The 19,303-nt window shown below is 48.6% G+C and overlaps 1 protein-coding gene across 1 annotated transcript; it reads right to left on the reverse strand.

The window, feature by feature from the left end:
- Positions 1-780: 780 nt before the first annotated feature.
- Positions 781-15,108, reverse strand: csrnp1b (cysteine-serine-rich nuclear protein 1b). The gene is made up of 5 exons (XM_060045877.1): positions 14,889-15,108; positions 7,414-7,609; positions 4,904-5,163; positions 4,404-4,700; positions 781-4,218 (listed from the first exon to the last, which is right to left on the reverse strand). The coding sequence occupies exons 2-5, from the start codon at positions 7,589-7,591 to the stop codon at positions 3,223-3,225; spliced, it is 1,731 nt and encodes a 576-aa protein (XP_059901860.1). The 5' UTR covers positions 7,592-7,609; positions 14,889-15,108; the 3' UTR covers positions 781-3,222.
- Between the last annotated feature and the right edge of the window lie 4,195 nt (positions 15,109-19,303).

A 19,303-nucleotide genomic window follows, 5' to 3' on the forward strand; every position in this document is an offset into this window, starting at 1 on the left:
ATACATTTTTGATCAAAAGGTGTCAAATGCTACATTTAATTTCAATGCAATTTAACTCAATACATTTAACTTAAAATGTGTCCCGTAAGAGGGAAGCACAAGAATCTTGTAAGATTTGTGTCGTTTAGCCATTGGGGATTGACTTAATACCTTGGGACACACTTGCCAGGATTGCAATCAAGTCAGTTTTAGGGTTATTTATAGCCGGACATCTGAGACCAATTCGTTAATTAGTCTAGAACCTCTCATATCAGGACAATTTTGATTTCCAAAGTGCATTATCAACAGATGCAGGCCAAAATGGCTCTCGATGCACTTGGATATACCTACAATCAATCAGCGCAATGGACCCATAAGCGGCAGCGATCTTAGTTATTAAGGAAAATTCCTCAACGCTGCAAAGCCGCCCCATAGAAGATTGTGATTGGGTCGACCCAGGGAAGGTCGCCGTCTGTTTATAAATAAAACAGGACATCAAGGATTCCTCTGCACCAAGGCTAGATTTTTACTTTTTCAAGCACATACTTTTGATATATTAACTGACCCTAATAATGATAATCTGATCATAGATGGTCCCAGATGAACATCGACATGATACATTACCGAACGTCCACCCCTCTAGTTTTGATAAGGTTTATTCCACCATTTGTCCTTTAATCGTTTTTAAAACTTGAATAGATTAGCATTTCAACTTAATGAAAACCAACAAATTAATCTGAAAGTATTTTTAAAAAGTACAAGAGGAACTCTAAGGCAACGAAAAACATAAAAGACACAGAATCAAGAAATTAAGAAACTTTTTTTTTATTTGGAGGGACAAGCTGTCAAAATGGCTTGGATGAAAGAAGTTTTTGAATGGCAGGTTAAAGAGTGAATATGTAAAAATAAGCAGCTGGCTTTGCTCCGTCGTACCATTCAAGCTGAAATATGTACAACACAAAAGCAAAAAATAAGACACGTTCTTTGAAAAATAATTAAAAATAGTGTAATACAATACATCAATACCAACTGCTGCCATGTATCCATGAAAGTTGTCATGTTGTTTATTTATACAAGACAAAAACGTTTACTTGCAAAAAAAATGCAGTGCCCTCTTCATGGCATTAAGAACTTACATCAGGAGGATTTCAAAATGTAAAAATAAGAAAAAAAGGCAAATAGTGAGTAATACAATTCCAATGTGCACTTTGCACGTTTTCAAAAAAAGTATACAATAACTCGGAATAACTTTTAACAAATGGGAGCTGCATGCACGACTCCTAAAGGGTCCAGGGGGACTGTAGAAACGGTTGTAGAAAGGGGGCCGACAGGTATGTACAACAATTCCCCCTAGTGGCCCGTCAAAGCCGAGTCACCTTTTAGAAAGGTCCTGCTGTTGGAAACCGTTTGTTTCGGGGTCCTTTTGTGTTTTTTGATAAAAAATGTATAATATATGCAGTTTTTATCTTAAATAAAAAACAAAAACAACAAGCTGATTTCAATGTTCCATTTACAAGTTAACTGTGAGCCAAGTCACCGTCTTCCCAAGAAAATTAGGAGTACAATCAAATTGATCTTCGCAATTCATTGAGTTTCAGTGGCATTTTTCTTTTCCAAGGATACTTCACCATTAAAGATGGCAATGAAAAATACTCGAAGAATGTTAGACAGCGACTGCCTTAAGGTACAATACATTTCTCTATAATTTCATATATTACAAAGGTCATTCTTTTTCTTTCCTAAGATTGAAAATTACTCCTTGTTTTCACTTTGTTAATAAAATAATCAATTTATCAGTGATTAGAATTCTGTTGTCGAACTACATAAATTAGTTGTACAAAATATTAGTGTAATTTTTTCTAATGTTACATTTAGGCAGCAATATAAATGGCCCATAATTTAGCAAATCAGCAAAATGAGTGCAGGGGTGGGGGATTCCACAGTACTCAGTCCAAGAGGAAGCACTGTGCCAGTAGTGGACATGTCTTGCTGATAAGACCACCCCGTAAACCTCTCATTAACAATAAGAACAACCCCCTTATTATTGCCAAAAATCCTATTCAATTAAATTACTAAAGCCGATAAAATAAATGACGTAATAAGTTACCAATTAAAAAAAATGGAAAAAATAAGGTAATAACAGAATAGATATTAAATACTTATTTCGGATGGCCTCTGAACCCCGTATCCCCCCGTGGTATTGGGGGGGAGCGGGGGAAACAAAGAAGGCAAGAGAGATCGCACTCGGAGGTGACATATCAGAACCACAGTGCTGCTTGGATGAAAGGTTTAGGCTTTTGATCGGAAATAAATAGAATGAAATCATAAAAAGGAGAAAATAATAACTTAAAAAGGAGAAAAAGATATTCATAGTTACAGCCTCTACCGTCGTTTCCTCTTTATAATTTGTCGAATGACCCAAGTTATAAATTAGCTCCTGAATTTAGCATTTCTTGACCACATGACCCAAATGCTGCCTTTAAGTTTTTCATACAGAACTATTTTTCATGTAAAGTGCGGATTTAGGAGCTTTTCAGGAGGGATCTCTGTACCGTACAGGTTTCTTAGGAGTCAATTGTGTGTGTGTGTGGGTGTGGGAGGGGGGAGACAAAAACATCTGTCCTGTGGATTCAATGGATTGGGCATGTCCCACTGGATCATGGCACCAAGTTACGGAGCCCAAATAAGGGTGGTGGCCGTTCGGACTAGGGTGTCGTTTAACTGGTGACTTCTATTCAAAAAGGCAATTACCATACCCACCGCTGCAAGGGTGATCGTACATTGCCTCTGAAATCTAGAAAAAGGTCCCTGAGGTGCACATTCGGCCGTATCAACGTCCCCCCAACCTCGTCCCAGTAAGGTTGATGCCTTCTTACTTAACATTTTTGGGATGGTTGTTTGGTGAAATAAGAAGCTTCCATAGGAATTGAAAGCGATCATTGTTAATTATTTTACAAAGGCTCAGGTAAGCTGGTCAAATTGAGCGTTGTGTTCTTTTGTTTTTCACTCTTCACTGAAACACTAGCTGCCATTCCACACAGCGATCGGCTCTCCACTGCTTTGCTTACATTTAGAAGGCAAGTCTGGAATCAAAACATTATTCAGGCAAGAGGGGGAACATCACAGCTTCCACCAACATAAAGTAACGTTTACATCGACATCGTATGTGCATGTACAGTCCCCCCTAACTCCATTATTTTTTTTCTTCAGGCCGTCAGACATCAAGTTTCTCTTCCCTGTTGGTTAAACCTTCACAGACTCCATCACAGACAGCTTCATGGCTTCTTCCAACAGTTGATTGTCCGTAAAAGTGGCGGGAGGTTCGGGGACGGATTCCGAGAGGCCGATCAGGGACTCCAGGAGGCTGGTCCCGGGGTCGCTGGCCTGCGGGAGACTGGGGTAGCTAGGCAACTGAAACTGAAAGAAGTTGTCCATGTTCTCGTACTCCTTCAGGGAGTTGTACAGCGAGCTGGGCCCCAGGCACGGGAAGCCGTCCAGGAACTCCAGGTCCGACTCCGAGGAGAGGCTGAGGTCCATGTCGTAGTCGGCCGAGCGGTCGAACGACGGCGAGGGCGTGCGCGGCACGCTGCCGCTGTGGAACAGCGCGTTGCCCTGGTTGGCGTTCTCGTCCAACAGTTCCGAGATGGCCTTGGCCTGATTGTCTGTGTAGTCGTCCGCCGAGTACATCAGCCCGCCGCTGTGGGCGACGGGCGAGTCGGCGCCGCCACCGAACGGCTGCTGCTGCCTCCGCCGCCGCTGCTGCCGGTCATTACCGACAACGTCCTCCTCGTCCTCCTCCTCCTCCTCTTCCTCCCCCGGCACCTTGCTGCTCCTCCAGCAGCAGGTGTCGTGGTCCTGGTCGCTGAAGCTGAGGATGTGGCTCAGGCCCCGGTCGTCCATGTCCAGGGACACCTGATACTGGCAGTCTCCGGACCCCCGCGGCCCCTCGCAGTGGGCCGACGACGACTCTGACGAGTCCGTCATGTCGCTGCTGCAGCTGTTCTCCGAGTGGCCGGGGTAGGCGGGGCAGCCCGTCGCCGCCGCGGCCAGGTGCTCCGTGGACACCTCCTCCTCGTCCTCCTCGGTGCCCGAGTGCTCCTCCAGCTTCTTCTCCAGCTCTAGCTTCATGATGGTGTGGATGTAGTGCGTCTGCACGCGGGTGGAGTTGAACTCAATGCGGCCCTCCATGTTCCCACAGCCGTCCTTGGTGCAGCCGCAGGGGAAGGAGGAATGATCCATCTGAGGAGGGACGACAAAACATGTCAGTGATCGGGGGATTGGAATATCACACACGAGTCTCGTCGTTACGGGACACCTTTTGAATCCAGACGTGCATAACCACATCATCTGCGCGGGGTAATAGCCCCGCTGGGAGAATCAGTGCTCCCCGCCAGGTAGGCGGCGGTGGCTGTGGCTCCTCGTACCTGACACTTGATGCCAGCCAGGCTGCAGCCGCACGTCTCGGGCTCGCAGAAGCCCTGGCAGTCACAGCCGCAGTTCTCCCGGGACAGGCGCAGCTCGTGCAGCTGCCGTTTCTCCTCCTTGTCGATCTTCTTGACGCCGGCCGCCTTGAGGAGCGTGTGGCGCTGCTTGGAGGCGTACGGGTGGAGGAAGGAGCCCGCGTCCGGGCCGGCCCCGCTCAGGTCCAGCTCCTCCTCGGGCACGTCGTCCACCGTCAGACGCTCGGCCGCCTCGCAGTCCTGCGTGCCGTTCTTGGTCAGCTGTTAAAAAATGGAAGAACACGGTCAACTCAGGCTTCCTCTGGGGTCTCAGCAGCTGAATGGAAACTCTAGTGCCGGTGTGGAACTATGAAGAATATTCTGGAACAGTGATGTAAGATGTGGAAGGGAGAGAGAATTTACATCAAGAAGGGGACGAGGCTTGGTGGCCTTTCCCCGGGATGGCTCGGCGGCGCAGGACTCACCTTCTGCCTCAGCGCCTCCAGCTTCTCCTCGCGGAGGCGGTCTAGCGCCTTCTCCCGCCTCAGCAGCCTCTGCTCCACGGCGAACTCGGCCAGCGTGTAGGTGCGCAGGTCGCAGTGGCGCTGCACCATGCCCAGCGAGCAGCCCCCGCGGCTCGGCACGCTGGTGAAGCCCTGGCACCGCGGGAAGAAGAAGACCGTCACCTGGTCGAAGGTGACGTTTCCCCGCCGCGCCCGCTTGGCCTTCTTCAGGATCGACGTGGCTGTGGACGGGAGGAGAGCAGGAGGTCAAGGGGCGGGCAAACGGCTGCAGTCGGGACTTATTCAAAGCATACAAGGGATTTCTCCTTTCAAATATACATCATTCATGGGCAAATTAGAGGTCAGCGTCTTTCTCAAGGATGCCTACAGATTGCAGACATTGGGGTTCAAACCCCAGAGCCTTTCCCCTGGGAGTTGACACCCTCGTCACTAGACTTTCCTTTTTCTGCTGGTTCCCATTAAGGCCAGAGACTGTCGACGCCTTCAAATGTTCCCTTTGGTGCCACTAGAAGGAGCACTCCCTCGTTTAATGCACGGTGCTGACCCAGTGAACAAGGAGGCGTCTATCCGACTCCATCCCGTCCAGTTCTTATTGTGTACCCAGTTAGGGGACGGCACAAACAGTGCTCCCTTGACACGCCCTGCGTCCAAGAGTGGGAAGGCGAAGCTACATGGCTGTCCAGAATGCGGGGTGGCTGCGTTTTTTTTGTTCACACATGTGCTCCCGTGTGACAAGCAGCCACCCCGCCCAGGAATTTCCCCCCGCCGCCTGCCAAGAAGAGCAGAGGAGGCGATCCGCCAGGATCACAAAACTCAATGTTGGAGGCTTCCGGAAAGGGACAGGGGGGAGGGAGAGGAGGGAGGATGGGAGGATGGGAATGGGGGAGGATGAGGGGAGGGAGTTGGACAAAGGGCCAAGACTGCATAGTTCTCAGGATCGGGATAAAAGCTACCCACAACAATCTCTCTGCTCTGCGACAGCACCGACTGCGCGGCCAGACCGCTAGTCGCTGGCAGGAGTCAAAAGGTCTTTCTTCTGCAAAAATCATTCAGGCCCCATAGAGACAGGCCGCTTTTTCCCCCCCTTCTTTCCTACATACAATAAACCATATGGGCATCAAAGTGCAACCATATGTGGGAACAAGCTCAAGAGCTTTGGTCATTTTAAACTGTTAAGTCCACTTCCTATGCACAGGAACACACAACATTATTCTTTTAAGGTCATGCGTGGCTATTATTCTTCCTCTCATTGAGATGCCAACACAGCGATGCTTATCATGTGTAAACAGAGATGGATCAAGCCTTCCCCCCATGTGTTGTGAATTAGATTAGATTACTGGGGGAGTCATTCTCTGGCTACTCGTCTTCTGCGGCAGGAGCCGTCCTGTGACGAAATGTGTTCCAAAGTCACAGGAACAAAACATTATGGAAAATAACTAAAACCTGTTTAATGGTGGAAAAACAGGCGGAGATGGCAGCAGGATATCTTTGGCATATAATAAGAGGTTGTAGCCATTAGCCAAAGCAAAAAACAAAAAACTGCCCCTAATGCAAATTGAGACTTAAATATAGCCAGCAACCAGGTGAAACCAAAACAAAAGCCCATTGCCTCTCGGAGGCAGGCCGGAGACCAGTGAGTGCACTCAGGTTGCCAGCAAGTGTCTTTTACTCCCAGTCTACGCACTCTGGCACGTGCCGGCGATACACATGAGCTAAACAATCTCAGGCCAACATCCATCAAGTGTCCCCATGCTTATGACACCTGCAAGAGGCAAGAGACAAATTACTCTCTCGCTCTCCCTCCCATTTTCTCCAATCTCTCCTTCCCGCTGGCGTTCTTCTGGACCCCAGCAGTAAGCCCGACAGCTCTCTGATCCAACACAAACACTCGGGATTAAAACACTTCCCCGACAATGGACTCTCTTCAATGCGTTCCTGCATGCAGCACCCTCCTCCTCCCCCTCTCCTCTCCAACACATCCCCCTCCGTTCCACCCCACCCACCACCACGGCTGTCTCATTCAGCACCTGGGCTGAATGGAGCTGCACCCAGGGCCCCCAGACAAGGCGCTGTGTGTTTCCCCCCCCCCCTCAGCATCTGGCACCCTGCCACCCCTTTCCCCCTGGCTGGCACCCTGCCTTACTGTTCTGTGAGCCTCTCCAGTGGCCTCTCCTCCCCATCACCCCCCCCCCCCCCCCCCCTCCTCCACCGCCAGCGAGATGTACTCCGACAGCGCCAATCGCTTCCGGGGCCCCAGTTTGGTTTCCTCTCCGGATGACCGGGACCTCCAAGTAAAACAGCCAATCAGAAACAATCCCCCACCCGCCCCCGCCCCACCCAACCAAACCAATTAAGAGGCGGTGGGAAAAGGAAGCGAGGCGACTGGTGGGCGAGCCACGCCGCCGCACAGGCGTCCGGGAGCGCGTTGTGAGGGGCTCGGCGTACGAACAGGGCGCATGGCGGGTACTCACTGCTGAAGCTGCTGGCCGGGGAGCCGGGGTTGCTGGGGGTGGAGTCCAGCGTGTCCGAGTAGCAGCTCTCGCCCTCCGAGTCCCAACCCGAGTAGGCCGAGGAGGAGAGGGAGGAGGGCGAGGAGTAGCTCCGGTCCTCGTCCACCTCCTCATACTTCCTCTTGAGTAGCCCACTCATGGCGCCTGCGTGGAGAGTCTGTAGGAGAAGAAATTGAGTTTTTCGTTAGGACAGATTCCTTTAAATTACTAGCGTCTGGCTACAGTCAGAGATGCAAATATGTGGATTGAGTAAGTTAAATCTATTATTTATTATTTGAGATCAATTCAGCAATGGCTTTTCTAAAATGCACCCTTTCATTTCAAGAAAATACCAGAATTTCAACACAGAAAAAAAAAAATCCCAATCTATGTACACGGCCCAATAACAACTGGAGCCTTCCATCCGAACTGAATGGTCTGCTGCTCATGTAAGAAGACAGCCAGTCATGTGCTCTGAGAGAGGGAGAGAGAGAAAACAGGGGAGAGAGATCAAGAGAGACATACAGCGAGACGGAAAGGGAGAGAGAGCGAGTGAGAGACATGGCACAGGAAGCAATCAATCAAGCCCATTCGCACGAGTCAACAATTACTGGACCCTTCACCCACTCCAAAATCTCATCATCTGTGCAGATCCATTGATCAGAGACGGGAGACGGGAAGCAGGAAGGAAGAGACCGAGACGTTTCATTTTAGACCACAAATACCCCCACCAGTCTCTGAAACATGCAGCCTGTGGGGTCGGATTCACGGTCGTTTGTTTTTCATTGCTCCCGTTGTGGGCAGGTTTCACACGGGCTCCCTCATAGTACACACACACACACACACACACACACACACACACACACACACACACACACACACACACACATCTTTGGTTTGTTTTTAGTTTACGTAATGCCTCCCTATCCCCAATGCGGGCGATGCCGTTTCATGCAAACAATCAATTCTTTGAGCGAGCGGGGGGGGGGGGGAATCTTCCAATCTTGATTTATAATCTCTTACACAAACTGGAGTTTATGTTTTGGAAAGGAAAAACCAAACGAGAAATCAAACTGAGGGAGGACGTGAGGAACGTGTACCGTGGATCTGATTCATCGTTTTAACGTGTGCGTGTAAACTTTGCGTGGCACTAGGGGGCTGTGACACATCGAGAGAGGGAGAGCGGGAGAATACACTCATTATCGTCACGCGTACATCTGGTAAGCAGCGAGAGGGAGTTGTGACTGTTAAAGGGCAGACAGGTCATCCACACTGTCTCTGACACACTAGACAGAGCAAGGACAGAGAGGGACAGAAGGGAGGAGGAGGAGGAACAGAGAGGGGCGGAGGGACAGAACGGGGAGTAGGGGAAAGGAGGATAGGCAGGAAACAGGTAGGAGTAAAAAATTGAAGTCAAGGAAAGAAGGACACAAGGGTAGAAGGCAGAACAGACCGGCAGCAGGCTGCCTTCGGTGATGTAAGGGGTGTTTTGGAAGTAGAATTTAAAGCAGAACCAGACGTGTTTACCGTCGATCGAATGGCAGCTGAGCTCTGACGTCAGTGGTGTGATGCGAGTGGTCGACGCAGCCAGTTAACAACATGTTCTGTTCCCAGGGAGTTCCACTGGTCTGGGAGGATTGGGCAATTCCCCTTTGGAAACTAAAGTCATCTATTTCGACTAAGAAATATGGAAATAGGCTTGATTTCACATGCTCCAATGAAAAATATGAATTTTTGACCGATGGGTTTGCGCACGTTGACAGAGGTTAACATCCAACAGAAACAAAGCCAAGAAAAGTTCCTGTAAAAAAAAAAAGGTACATTTCACCAGGCTATCCAAGTTCCACTTTCCCCTTCACATCTCCAGATAAGGAGCCAAGCAGGAAGGTTTGTTGAGCCCGGAGGTCTCTCTGTCGGCTTCAAGGCCCTTTAACTCCATGATAGACCTGCATGCATGGTTTGCTTTATCAGGCTGTTATGCGAGTGTCAGTTCAGTTAAAGAGAAGCAGAATAAAAACAGGGGGTCATATTCTACACGGGAACAAGGAGTGATTATGCAAGACAAGGCCCTTCTTTGACAGATATCGTGGGGAGAGAGAGGGAGAAGGGAGAGAGAGGGAGAAGGGAGAGCGAGAGTGAGCAAGCGAGGGAGAAGGGCAAGAAGGCTGACACCTATACACAAGCAGCGATGACAGTACAGGAGAACGTCCGCAAATGATGGTTACAGGACGAGATGTTCCCTAGCCCTCCTCCTCCCTCATACCTTGCTAGCGCGTGTATGATGGATGATTCACCTTGAGTGAGGTCAAGCTACTTTGCCTGCTCTAGTACAGTCAACAAAATGGATACTTTCAGCCGTGCCATCGCCCGGAGAGGGTTGAGGCGTGTGCAGGTTCTGCAGACGGAAACAATAGCCGCCAAATCTTTGTCCCTCGCCTCACCTGAACCCCACAGCTAATCGTCTAATGGCCGGCTCAGCTGTACACACACACACACACACACACACACACACACACACACACACACACACACACACACACACACACACACACACACACACACACACACACACACACACACACACACACACACACACACACACACCTGGAGCCCGCATCTGTTGCGTGCTGCGTCCTTGCCATAAAAAAATAAACCCACATGTGGTCTAAAAGAATAATGCCCCCCCCCCCCCCCCCCAAACACATCACCTTGTATTCCTTTACATCCCTCCAAAAAAAAAAAAAAGGATAGTGAAAAAATAAAAGAGGTGAGGCGTCCCCTGAGGAGCACAGAGAGCCAGCTAGGCAAAGTCTTTTTAATTAAAAGCTGCAGTGAGGCAGAAGGGAAAGAGACAGAGAGAGGCAGAGGGGGAGAGAGAGAGAGAGAGACAGAGAGGGAGGGGAGACAGAGACAGAGAGAGAGTGTCAGAGACAGCACTGTCAGAAGTGGGTCATTGTCTCCTGACTGCAGTTCACCTGACACATTGATTTGTTAATCCTGTTCAACGGGCAGAAGCAATGGCGGTGGTTAATCCTGGCAACAAAAAAAAAGAAAAAAAAAAGAGGGGGAGGTAGTCGTCAAGTCTGCAGCCTCTCCTCTCAGACACCCACCCCTGGCTGTCCCCCATCCCCCTCCAGCACCCATAGACCCCTGCCGGGGAGGGGAGGGGACCCTCGGACCCCCAGCCGCCCAACATGAGACGGAGCCCATTTACAGAGAAGAGCTAAACAAAGGGCAGAAGGAGAAGAAAGATGGAACATGAGGAGAAGAAACGGAGGTAGAGAGCCGTGAAGAAAGAGCGGCCGAGAGAGGTAATGAGATGGGGAGGGGGAGAAGGCGTACAAGTGAGGAGACAGACAGACAGACAGACAGACAGACGGACAGATGGGTGGAGGAGGAGCTGCTGGAGGGAGCGGGGTGGAGAAGAGGAAGTGGAGAGAGATGCAGCGGCTGCCACAGTGAAGAAAGAAAGGAAGAACGCTACACTGTTTTCCCCGGGCACTAAATTATGCATCCGTGTCATTCCATCAAGCGGCGGGCGGCGGGTGGATAAAGGGAGGATTCCGGGGAGGTGCTCCCCAGCCTCTTGTCCCCCGGCGACGGGCCCCTGGCAACCGGGTCCGCCACGCGGGTCAGACTCCGGTCCGTCTCGCCAGCCACGCCGGCGTCGCGGAGCCGCCTCGCTACGTCTGACAAGAGGCCGGTTCATGTGTGATCCTCTCGAATCCTGATTGGTTTGTTTGTTTGTTTGTTTGTTTGTTTCTCCCCCCCCCCCCCCCCCAGATGAACCAGTTGTTCGGGCAGCAGGGTAGTGTCGTGGTTCCCTGTACTTTGACTCCCAGGCTGGATACAACGGTTGTCGGTTAAATCCCCAATGTCCACAGCTGTCTACCTGTAGGGCCTCCATGAGTCAGTCGCCTTTGTCCTCCCTGCTCCTTAATGACGCGCATCCAAAATAATTCACTGCAGGGCACTTTGGATCAAAAGCGTCATGTGACGCCTCGTAATAGTTGATCGGAAGACTTGCTATTAAATTGCTATGAATGTGTCAGCTTGGGCCGCACAAAGACATCAGTGAGTTCCTGCGCAGGGTGAGTCGCTGGGAAAAGGCACGCCGAGTTAAAAGGCCCCGGCCTCAATGCCGCACACTCCCCGAGGCTGCAGGTGAGCCGTTGCACAATCATTCATAAACAGAGGGCTCGGGTTTCACCCCGGTCGAGCGCTCTGGCCTCCAGCGCGGCGGCGGCGGCGGCGCAGCCAGCCACCGGTTCAACGCCACTGTAGTGTTGGCCGCTCCCAGCCCGTCGTTAAAGCCCATCATAGAGAGACATTTGTCCAGCGAGAAAGAAAAAAAAATAATATGCCGAGCTTTGGCCTAGTTTGCCCCCACAAGCCACGAGCCATGTGACGCGAGACCGCCCAACCCTCCGTCAGCCGGAGCCCAGAGCACGGGGGGGGGGGGGGGGGGAACTCGGCGGGATTGACTCGAGTGCTCATAAAAGAGGTGATAATGGCGTTGTCTTCTTTGGCGTGTACGTGTGCCATCTGTGTGTGTGTCTGCCTGCATGTGTGTGTCTGCCTGCATGTGCACGTCTGCCTGCATGTGCGCGTCTGCCTGCATGCGCGTGTCGAGGCGTGTGTGTGTGTGCCTGGACACGCAGGCGCCCTCCGGGCACCACGGTAACGCTCTCGATCCTGATGCCAGGTCGTTCCACCGGCGGTAAAATTGATCGGCGCACGGCCGACAGCGAGAGTACTGAGGAACTCCCAGCATGCACCACAGCCCCGAGGGTCTGTTTCACCACCAGACCGAACCGAGTGTGTGGTGGGATGGGGGGGCACCCTCAGGACCTGCTCCATGAGTCTGTTGTTCTCACCAAGGAGGGAACCATGCACACATACACACACACATTGAGAGACGGATAAACACCCAGAGACCGACCGAGAGACGCACACACGCAGTGGGAAGAGAAAAGGCAGAGAGACCCTAGTACTAGAAGAAAATAAATAATGTCATGTCTGTGAGCCGCAGGAATGCCCTGTTGGCAGCACCGCACGGCCTGTAATACAGTGCTCCATCCATCCCAGATGTGGAGGAGGAGAACTACTACTCCCAGAAGGCATTGTGGTCGAGTGTGCTGTGCAGCACACACACACACACACACACACACACACACACTCGCGCACACACGCACACACACGCACACGCACACGCACGCACGCACAATCATCTGTTCGGCTGACCGGACAAGAGTTGGACCAGGTGTTTTACACACACCTGTAGCCGTCACTCCATTTGCTTAAAATAGATAACCAATTGTTTGCAGTGTGCACCATTACGTTTAACTATACTCGCAAACAGGTCATATAGCTCCGAACAGGTTGCTGTGTGTGTGTGTGCGTGTGTTTGTGTTTTTCTGGAACCGCACAAGTTGTCTGGAATGTGAGGAGCCGAGAACTAACAAAGCAGAGTTGGGGGGGGGGGGGGCACCCCCTGTCCTACGGTCCTGAGAACCAGCGCCCACCCCACCTCTCCCGATCAAAACAAATTCACCATGTACCGGCAAACTCCGACCTACCGAGGCTGTAACACTGGATTTAGGACCCAAACAGCCGCCGAGACGTCTACCCCACGACCCAACACTGGGACAACTGTCACTCAATGACTTGTGCGTTTCTTGAGGTCCTGAAAGGTACAGGAAGCCCATCTGACATCTGTGGGTAAAGGCACAAAACTGCGCTTTTCCCCACAGTAGATGAAAGCCTGTCCGATTTTTTTTAAACACATTGAATAAAACCTGAAGGCACTAATTATATTTGTCACGGATTCTAAACAAAGATGTTTTTTCACAAAAGGTTTTCTGAAGAGATAAAACACAAAGCATGTGGATTTACCCGCCACAAAAATCACATCTCCCTCTTATTATTCAACGATACATGATCAGATCTGCTAATGTAGATGTATTTTAAGTAAAGCATTTGACATTTTTAATTCATAATAAGACAACATAACAAGAAAAATAATCATTACATGATCCTTCTGTAAACAAAGGATCATTCTGTTCCCGTCGCGAAATTCCGGAAAAGACAATTCCAGAAATGATCCGAGTGAGGTCGCGCTAGAGACCATGAAATCACTGGAGTGGCTGTCAGACGAGGATTTGGCTGATTTATGAATAGTCTGTAAGAGTAACCCACCAAAAGCACCTCACCTTGTTGAATTTAATGACACTTATTGAAATGAGAAAAATAAACAAGAATAAGGTTATTTTGTAATGGGCAGGTCTTTAACCTAAAAACAAAGTTTACGACATGCATGAATTGTGGGGTTTGAAAAAAAAAAAAAAAATGAAAATATAATAGCAAGGCATAGTTTATGGACCTGATGAAAACGCCTTGTTCACTAGAAACGAAACTATAACAATAGTGTAAATGCAAAAGTCAAATGCATTCCGCAACCACATTCCAGTAGTCCTACCTCCTCCGACTCATCAATATTGCAGTCCGAGGCAAATTGTTGATATCTCTCCCCCCGCCCGTCTATATCACTAATACACTCAGTCCAACTAATTTGTCACCTACAAAAATATGTAATCAGCGAAAATGTTCTCCGTCCCCCCGATCATTCCTCGTGATTAATGATGATCCTAATGACAACACTCTTTGTGTGCCGTGTGTGTGTGTGCGTGTGTGTGCGTGTGTTGAGATGTAGTGCCTTCAGGAGTCGCTCGAGTTACAACAGGGCGCAACACCAGCGAGGTGAACCAAGATTCAATGGACTCAATACACAAAAGCACCCCCCCCACACACACACACACACACACACACACACCACCAACACCACAGCCACCACCACCATTAACATTTGAAACATGAACAATCGCACATCTCCTGTATTTCACAGCATCACGTAAGCCGAGTCATTACCCACCAATGAAGTTTCCAACATTATGAGAGTGTATTGATCAGATGGACATCGGCTGAACACTGAACCAATCAGTGATTAGCAAATACGACAGCAGCAAATTATAGCCCGTAATAAATCACCTGTGCGTGACCGTAAAAAAAAGCCTTCTTAAATTGAAAGCTTTGGCAAACGCTTTTTTTTAAATAAAATATATCCGTTATAAATAGTAGCCTTTATTAAAATAAAAAAATCACAAATGAAAATCTAATGAGCACTCCTGTTTTGTGTCCAAGAAGTAGCATAAGAACCCATCAGTGAAACGACTCACCCAGAACAATCAATCATGAGCCGAACATGTGTCAATGTACCAACCAGACTCGGACTTCTAGCAACATTGCATTTTATCTAGTTTTCTTGTCCTCTCCGCAGTGACACACAGAGAAAGACCACGCAAACTATTTGGCTCCTCTACCCCCCACCCCCCGAGGTTGAAGGCATTAATTGTGTGTGTTGTCCGGAATATCTAATAACAAACTGTATCTCTACTCACCACGAATTCGCGTATCCAATCACCATCAGTGAAACCAGAAATGTTGGAGCGATAATAGTGGTATCGACGACTGAGTGGTATGGTATCCAAATGGCCAAATAGCGCTGTGTGTATTCCTCGTATGGACCGCAATTGGCTTTTGTCTCGCTGCTGTACACGCACAGCACCGTACCAGCCGAGGCGCTCCCCTTGTCTGTGGCAGACTGTCGAGAAGCGCTGCCTTTTCCGTCAGTGGAAAACTCCCTCCTGGCGTCTTGTCTGACGCAGGCGGTGACACAAGGTGGGCCGCTCCAAGCCCAGGGTCCGTACGTACGAGGGGGGGCGGTGACACAAGGCGGGCAGCTCCAAGCCCAGGGTCTGGGCGTACGAGAGGGCGGTGACAGTGTTGCCAGATTGGGACAGATTTCCCGACCGATCTGGCAACACTGGCTGCAGCGCGAGGAGGGCAGCGCTTGCCCAGGGTCCGGAAGTACGAGGGGGGCGGTGCCTTCCTCCGTTATCAGCCAATCAGAGGATTTGGACGTGCAGTGGATCTGCGCTCGCTGTTACCAACCGATCTGTGATTGGTTAGTAATGATTAGCACCCAGAGGTAACCTCCCACAGTACGCTCAGACCCTTGGAGCTCGTGAATTACCCGATGACACACAAGGAGACTGCCCACCACGCTTCCTGTCTTCCGAGCTAGAACTACAGCCCTTTAAAAAAAATAAGCCTTCCTGCCAGGTTCCTACACCGTTTATTGTTTCTTTGTGTGTGTGTCTTGCATTCAATCCACGAACGATATCAGTCTCTATAATGTTGCATTAGGATTTGTATGTACATGATGAGTGTTTTGTTTTCATACTGCTTCTGGGAAGCGACCAACACCGGGAGTACCATCACTACCATCCCTCTGTCTTAATGACAGGGGCGGTGCTGTGCTGACGCGTGGGGTGGCTAGTTTCCAGTGAAAAAGGAACTCTGACTCAACCAAATACGTATTGGAATTGTGACTCAGAATACACAGGGCACAGCACAAAACGAACAGATATAGCTACAAATGGGAGAAGTATGACTAAAAGATAATGTCTCGGAAAAAGCAACAAAATGAAAAACAAACATTTCTGTTAACACACTAGATGTGTGTAAACAGAAACAGGATGACATTTTATTCAACCTGTTGAAGCATATAATTAGGTATAGATTGTACTGAATTAGTATTTCAATTAATGGAAATCCATAATTCATGACCAGTTCAAGCTATACAACATACTGAGACATTTTCACTTGTGGCCTTAACAGGAACGCCCCTCATTCCGTCTGAGGGAAAAGGGGCAGCCCTATAAGTATTTACAATATCGTCAGCTCTATGGAATGCACCCAAACACCTGGCCTTCATCCTATCCCTAGCTAGCCAGGGAAGCTATGAAGACAGAATGGTTTGCCAATGTCAATATAGGTGTGTGAACCAGTGGGAGGTTTGGGGAGCAGGCCACAGAAGGTGTGCTAATGGTGGGGAGGGGGCGGTTATGTCCCATAGCACTAATGATTAGGGTGTGACCCTTCAGAGGCTAAACAAACTCATTCAAATCAATGAGAGTGATCAGATCCCTGATACTTTAATGGGGGCGAATTAGCTTAATTATTTCGTTTACATTTAAGCTAATGTTTTCTCATAATATTTGCTGATCGCTTAGCTAGTTAAATATACTCTTAATAATAATAGTTATCACATCAATAGTAACCGTGGAAATAGTTTCCTGTAAAATAATTTCCCTATATTTGTTTAAATAGTTAAGGCAAGTACTTTATGAACAGTAGGTGAAGAATATACCGTCAACTCTTTTCAGAGAGTTTTTCCTGATTGCTACCCAGCAATTACAAGGTAGAGATAATGTTTGCGCTTTACAGTATAGTATATAAACCTGTACGACGTTTCAATCTAACCCCTCATTTTCAGCATTTAAGGCAGAATTATTCACTTTTACACTGACATCAGCAAAACTGTTGGGACTATGTTTTGTCTTCTTTATCTGTAGTGGTTTAACAATATCTACCAATTACCTCTAACCATATGAAGATTAACTAAATGATATACCTAAAGTTAGCAACCGACTTATGTATCGCGCTTTGAGACATTTGGTTAGGGGTGGGACGAATCTGTGTGAGTGTGTGTTTGGTTCTTAGGACCTATTTTGAATAATTGGCCCAGAAGTCGTTCATAAAAAAACATGAACCTGAATGAACAAAGATCAACAGGGAAACCAAAAGCACTAAAACCTTTTATTGCATGCACAGCAGTTGCTGTGTGCCACGCACCACAGAGTGTGTGTGTGTGTGTGTGTGTGTGTGTGTGTGTGTGTGTGTGTGTGTGTGTGTGTGTGTGTGTGTGTGACCCAATTCTGACGTCGGTGTCTGTTGTGCACATGCACACATGTGTGCATGTGCACAACAGACAGCAACGTGCATGATAATGGCAGATCTTGCACAGTTTGTTAGTCACCCTGGAACCATTTCAAGACACACTGAGAACAACAACATACCAGTCAGACAGACAGACAGACAGACAGACAGACAGACAGACAGACAGACAGACAGGCAGACAGACCTATTCACCCTGATATGTGCTCAACAAATATCAGTGGACTTATACTTAGGTACTGTAGCATAACCAACATCCACCAAACCACTAAACCCTGTTTGGCTCAGGGTTGGCAGACCTGAGGTTGCAGCGCAGTAGCCAGATTGTAAACAGGCTAATGTCTTATTATGGGTGTTGTCCCTAAATATTAACACAGGTTTACTCAGCCCTGCTGGTTCTATAAACAATACGCCTTTAACAAATAGTGCCTTTCTAACTCATGGCCAATGTGGTATTATTTAGGAAACACAAAGAGTAACTGGACGTCTTGAATAATACTAGTGTGTGGTTGGGTTTTTGTATGTGTGTGTGTGTGTGTTTGTGTGTGCGTGTGTTTGTGCCGTATTTGTGTGTATTTGTCTGTGTGTCTATTGCGTTTTGGATCCTAGCTTTTAATTATTTATTTTTCCACGGTGTTCTTTGAAGTCTCCCGCCAGTCCCAGAAAATTAAACAAGGAAAAAGTTTCAGAGAACCGTGTGGACCCTCCCTTCTGAGAAAAAGTAGTTTGTGTGAGTGTGTGTGTGTGTGTGTGTGTGTGTGTGTGTGTGTGTGTGTGCGTGTGTGTGTGTGTGTGTGTGTGTGTGTGTGTGTGTGTGTGTGTGTGTGTGTGTGTGTGTGTGTGTGTGTGTGTGTGTGTCTGTGAGTAGACTGGGGGGATGGGATGGGAGCCCCTGCTTGGCTGCTGAAGCCACTGAATCATGGGGTCTGAATACATTAGGGTCCAGTCTCCTTTAAAAGTGTGCCAGGGAGTTCACGGCAGAGGACAGCCCCTCCAGGAGCTCCATAATGGAGCTTCAATGCCTTCCATCTGCAGGGCGGAGAGAGAGAAAGAAAAGCGAGAAAGGAGAAAGGACTTTGACTGCACGCGCTGCGCAGAGTGGCTCAACAATGCATCGATTTATGAGCAACGCAGGAATCGTAAAAACAAAACAAAAAAAAATAACACGACTACTGTGAACACACAGGAGCCATTGAGAGAGGCGCCTTCTGGTTCCTATAGGGAAGGTAGTCTTGGTCCAACATGAAATCAGAAGCTTGTGTCTTGTGCATGTTTAAAACCCTTTTTACCCCAGTATATTTATTTTCACACTCAACCCTCAACTCTTTCTTCGGATCAAACTTGCCTCTGTAATATTTTTTTTTTACTATACTACAATACTACCAAACGACTACTACTATTCTACTATGTATGAGTTTTATAACTAGTTTGCTCAACCTCTTGCCTCAATCTTGCTGTGTTGTTTCCCTTGTTAAGCACATTGTGCTGTAGCTGTAAAAAGGGCACCCTATAAATAAAGTTTTTTTTTAGCTGTTTAGTGAAGCGCCTGCTGTTTCCCCCAGAGGAGGGACAGACCACATCAGACAGGGTGAAAGCAGGCAGGCCGGGGAGGGGGCTGGGGAGGGACCGGGTCCTGGGGGTCTGGGGTGGCTCTTGAGGGGGGGATGGATGGATGGCTTTGGCTATCCCAGGGGACGGGCCAACGACAGTACCAACCTGTAGCAACCAGATAGCCGCCGCTGTGGTAGCGTAGGCACAAGGCATTGTGGGAACTTTTTCCGTCTTTCGTTTTTTTATTGCAAAAGCTGCCTGCTATGAAGGCTTCTGCAGGGAGGAGGAGGGGAGGGAAGAGGAACGAGAGCTGCTGGGAAAAATAAAAAAAAGACTGCATAAATTATGCAGATGCAGTTGCTAATGTTACCGTATCCGACGGGCCGTTGGTGAGACGCAGTAGTTTGACGACCTGAAATATCTGTGCGCACATGTGATGTTTGCTAACCACTGTGTCAAAACA

This window comes from Gadus macrocephalus, chromosome 23, assembly GCF_031168955.1.
Source record: "Gadus macrocephalus chromosome 23, ASM3116895v1".
NCBI lineage: Eukaryota > Metazoa > Chordata > Actinopteri > Gadiformes > Gadidae > Gadus > Gadus macrocephalus.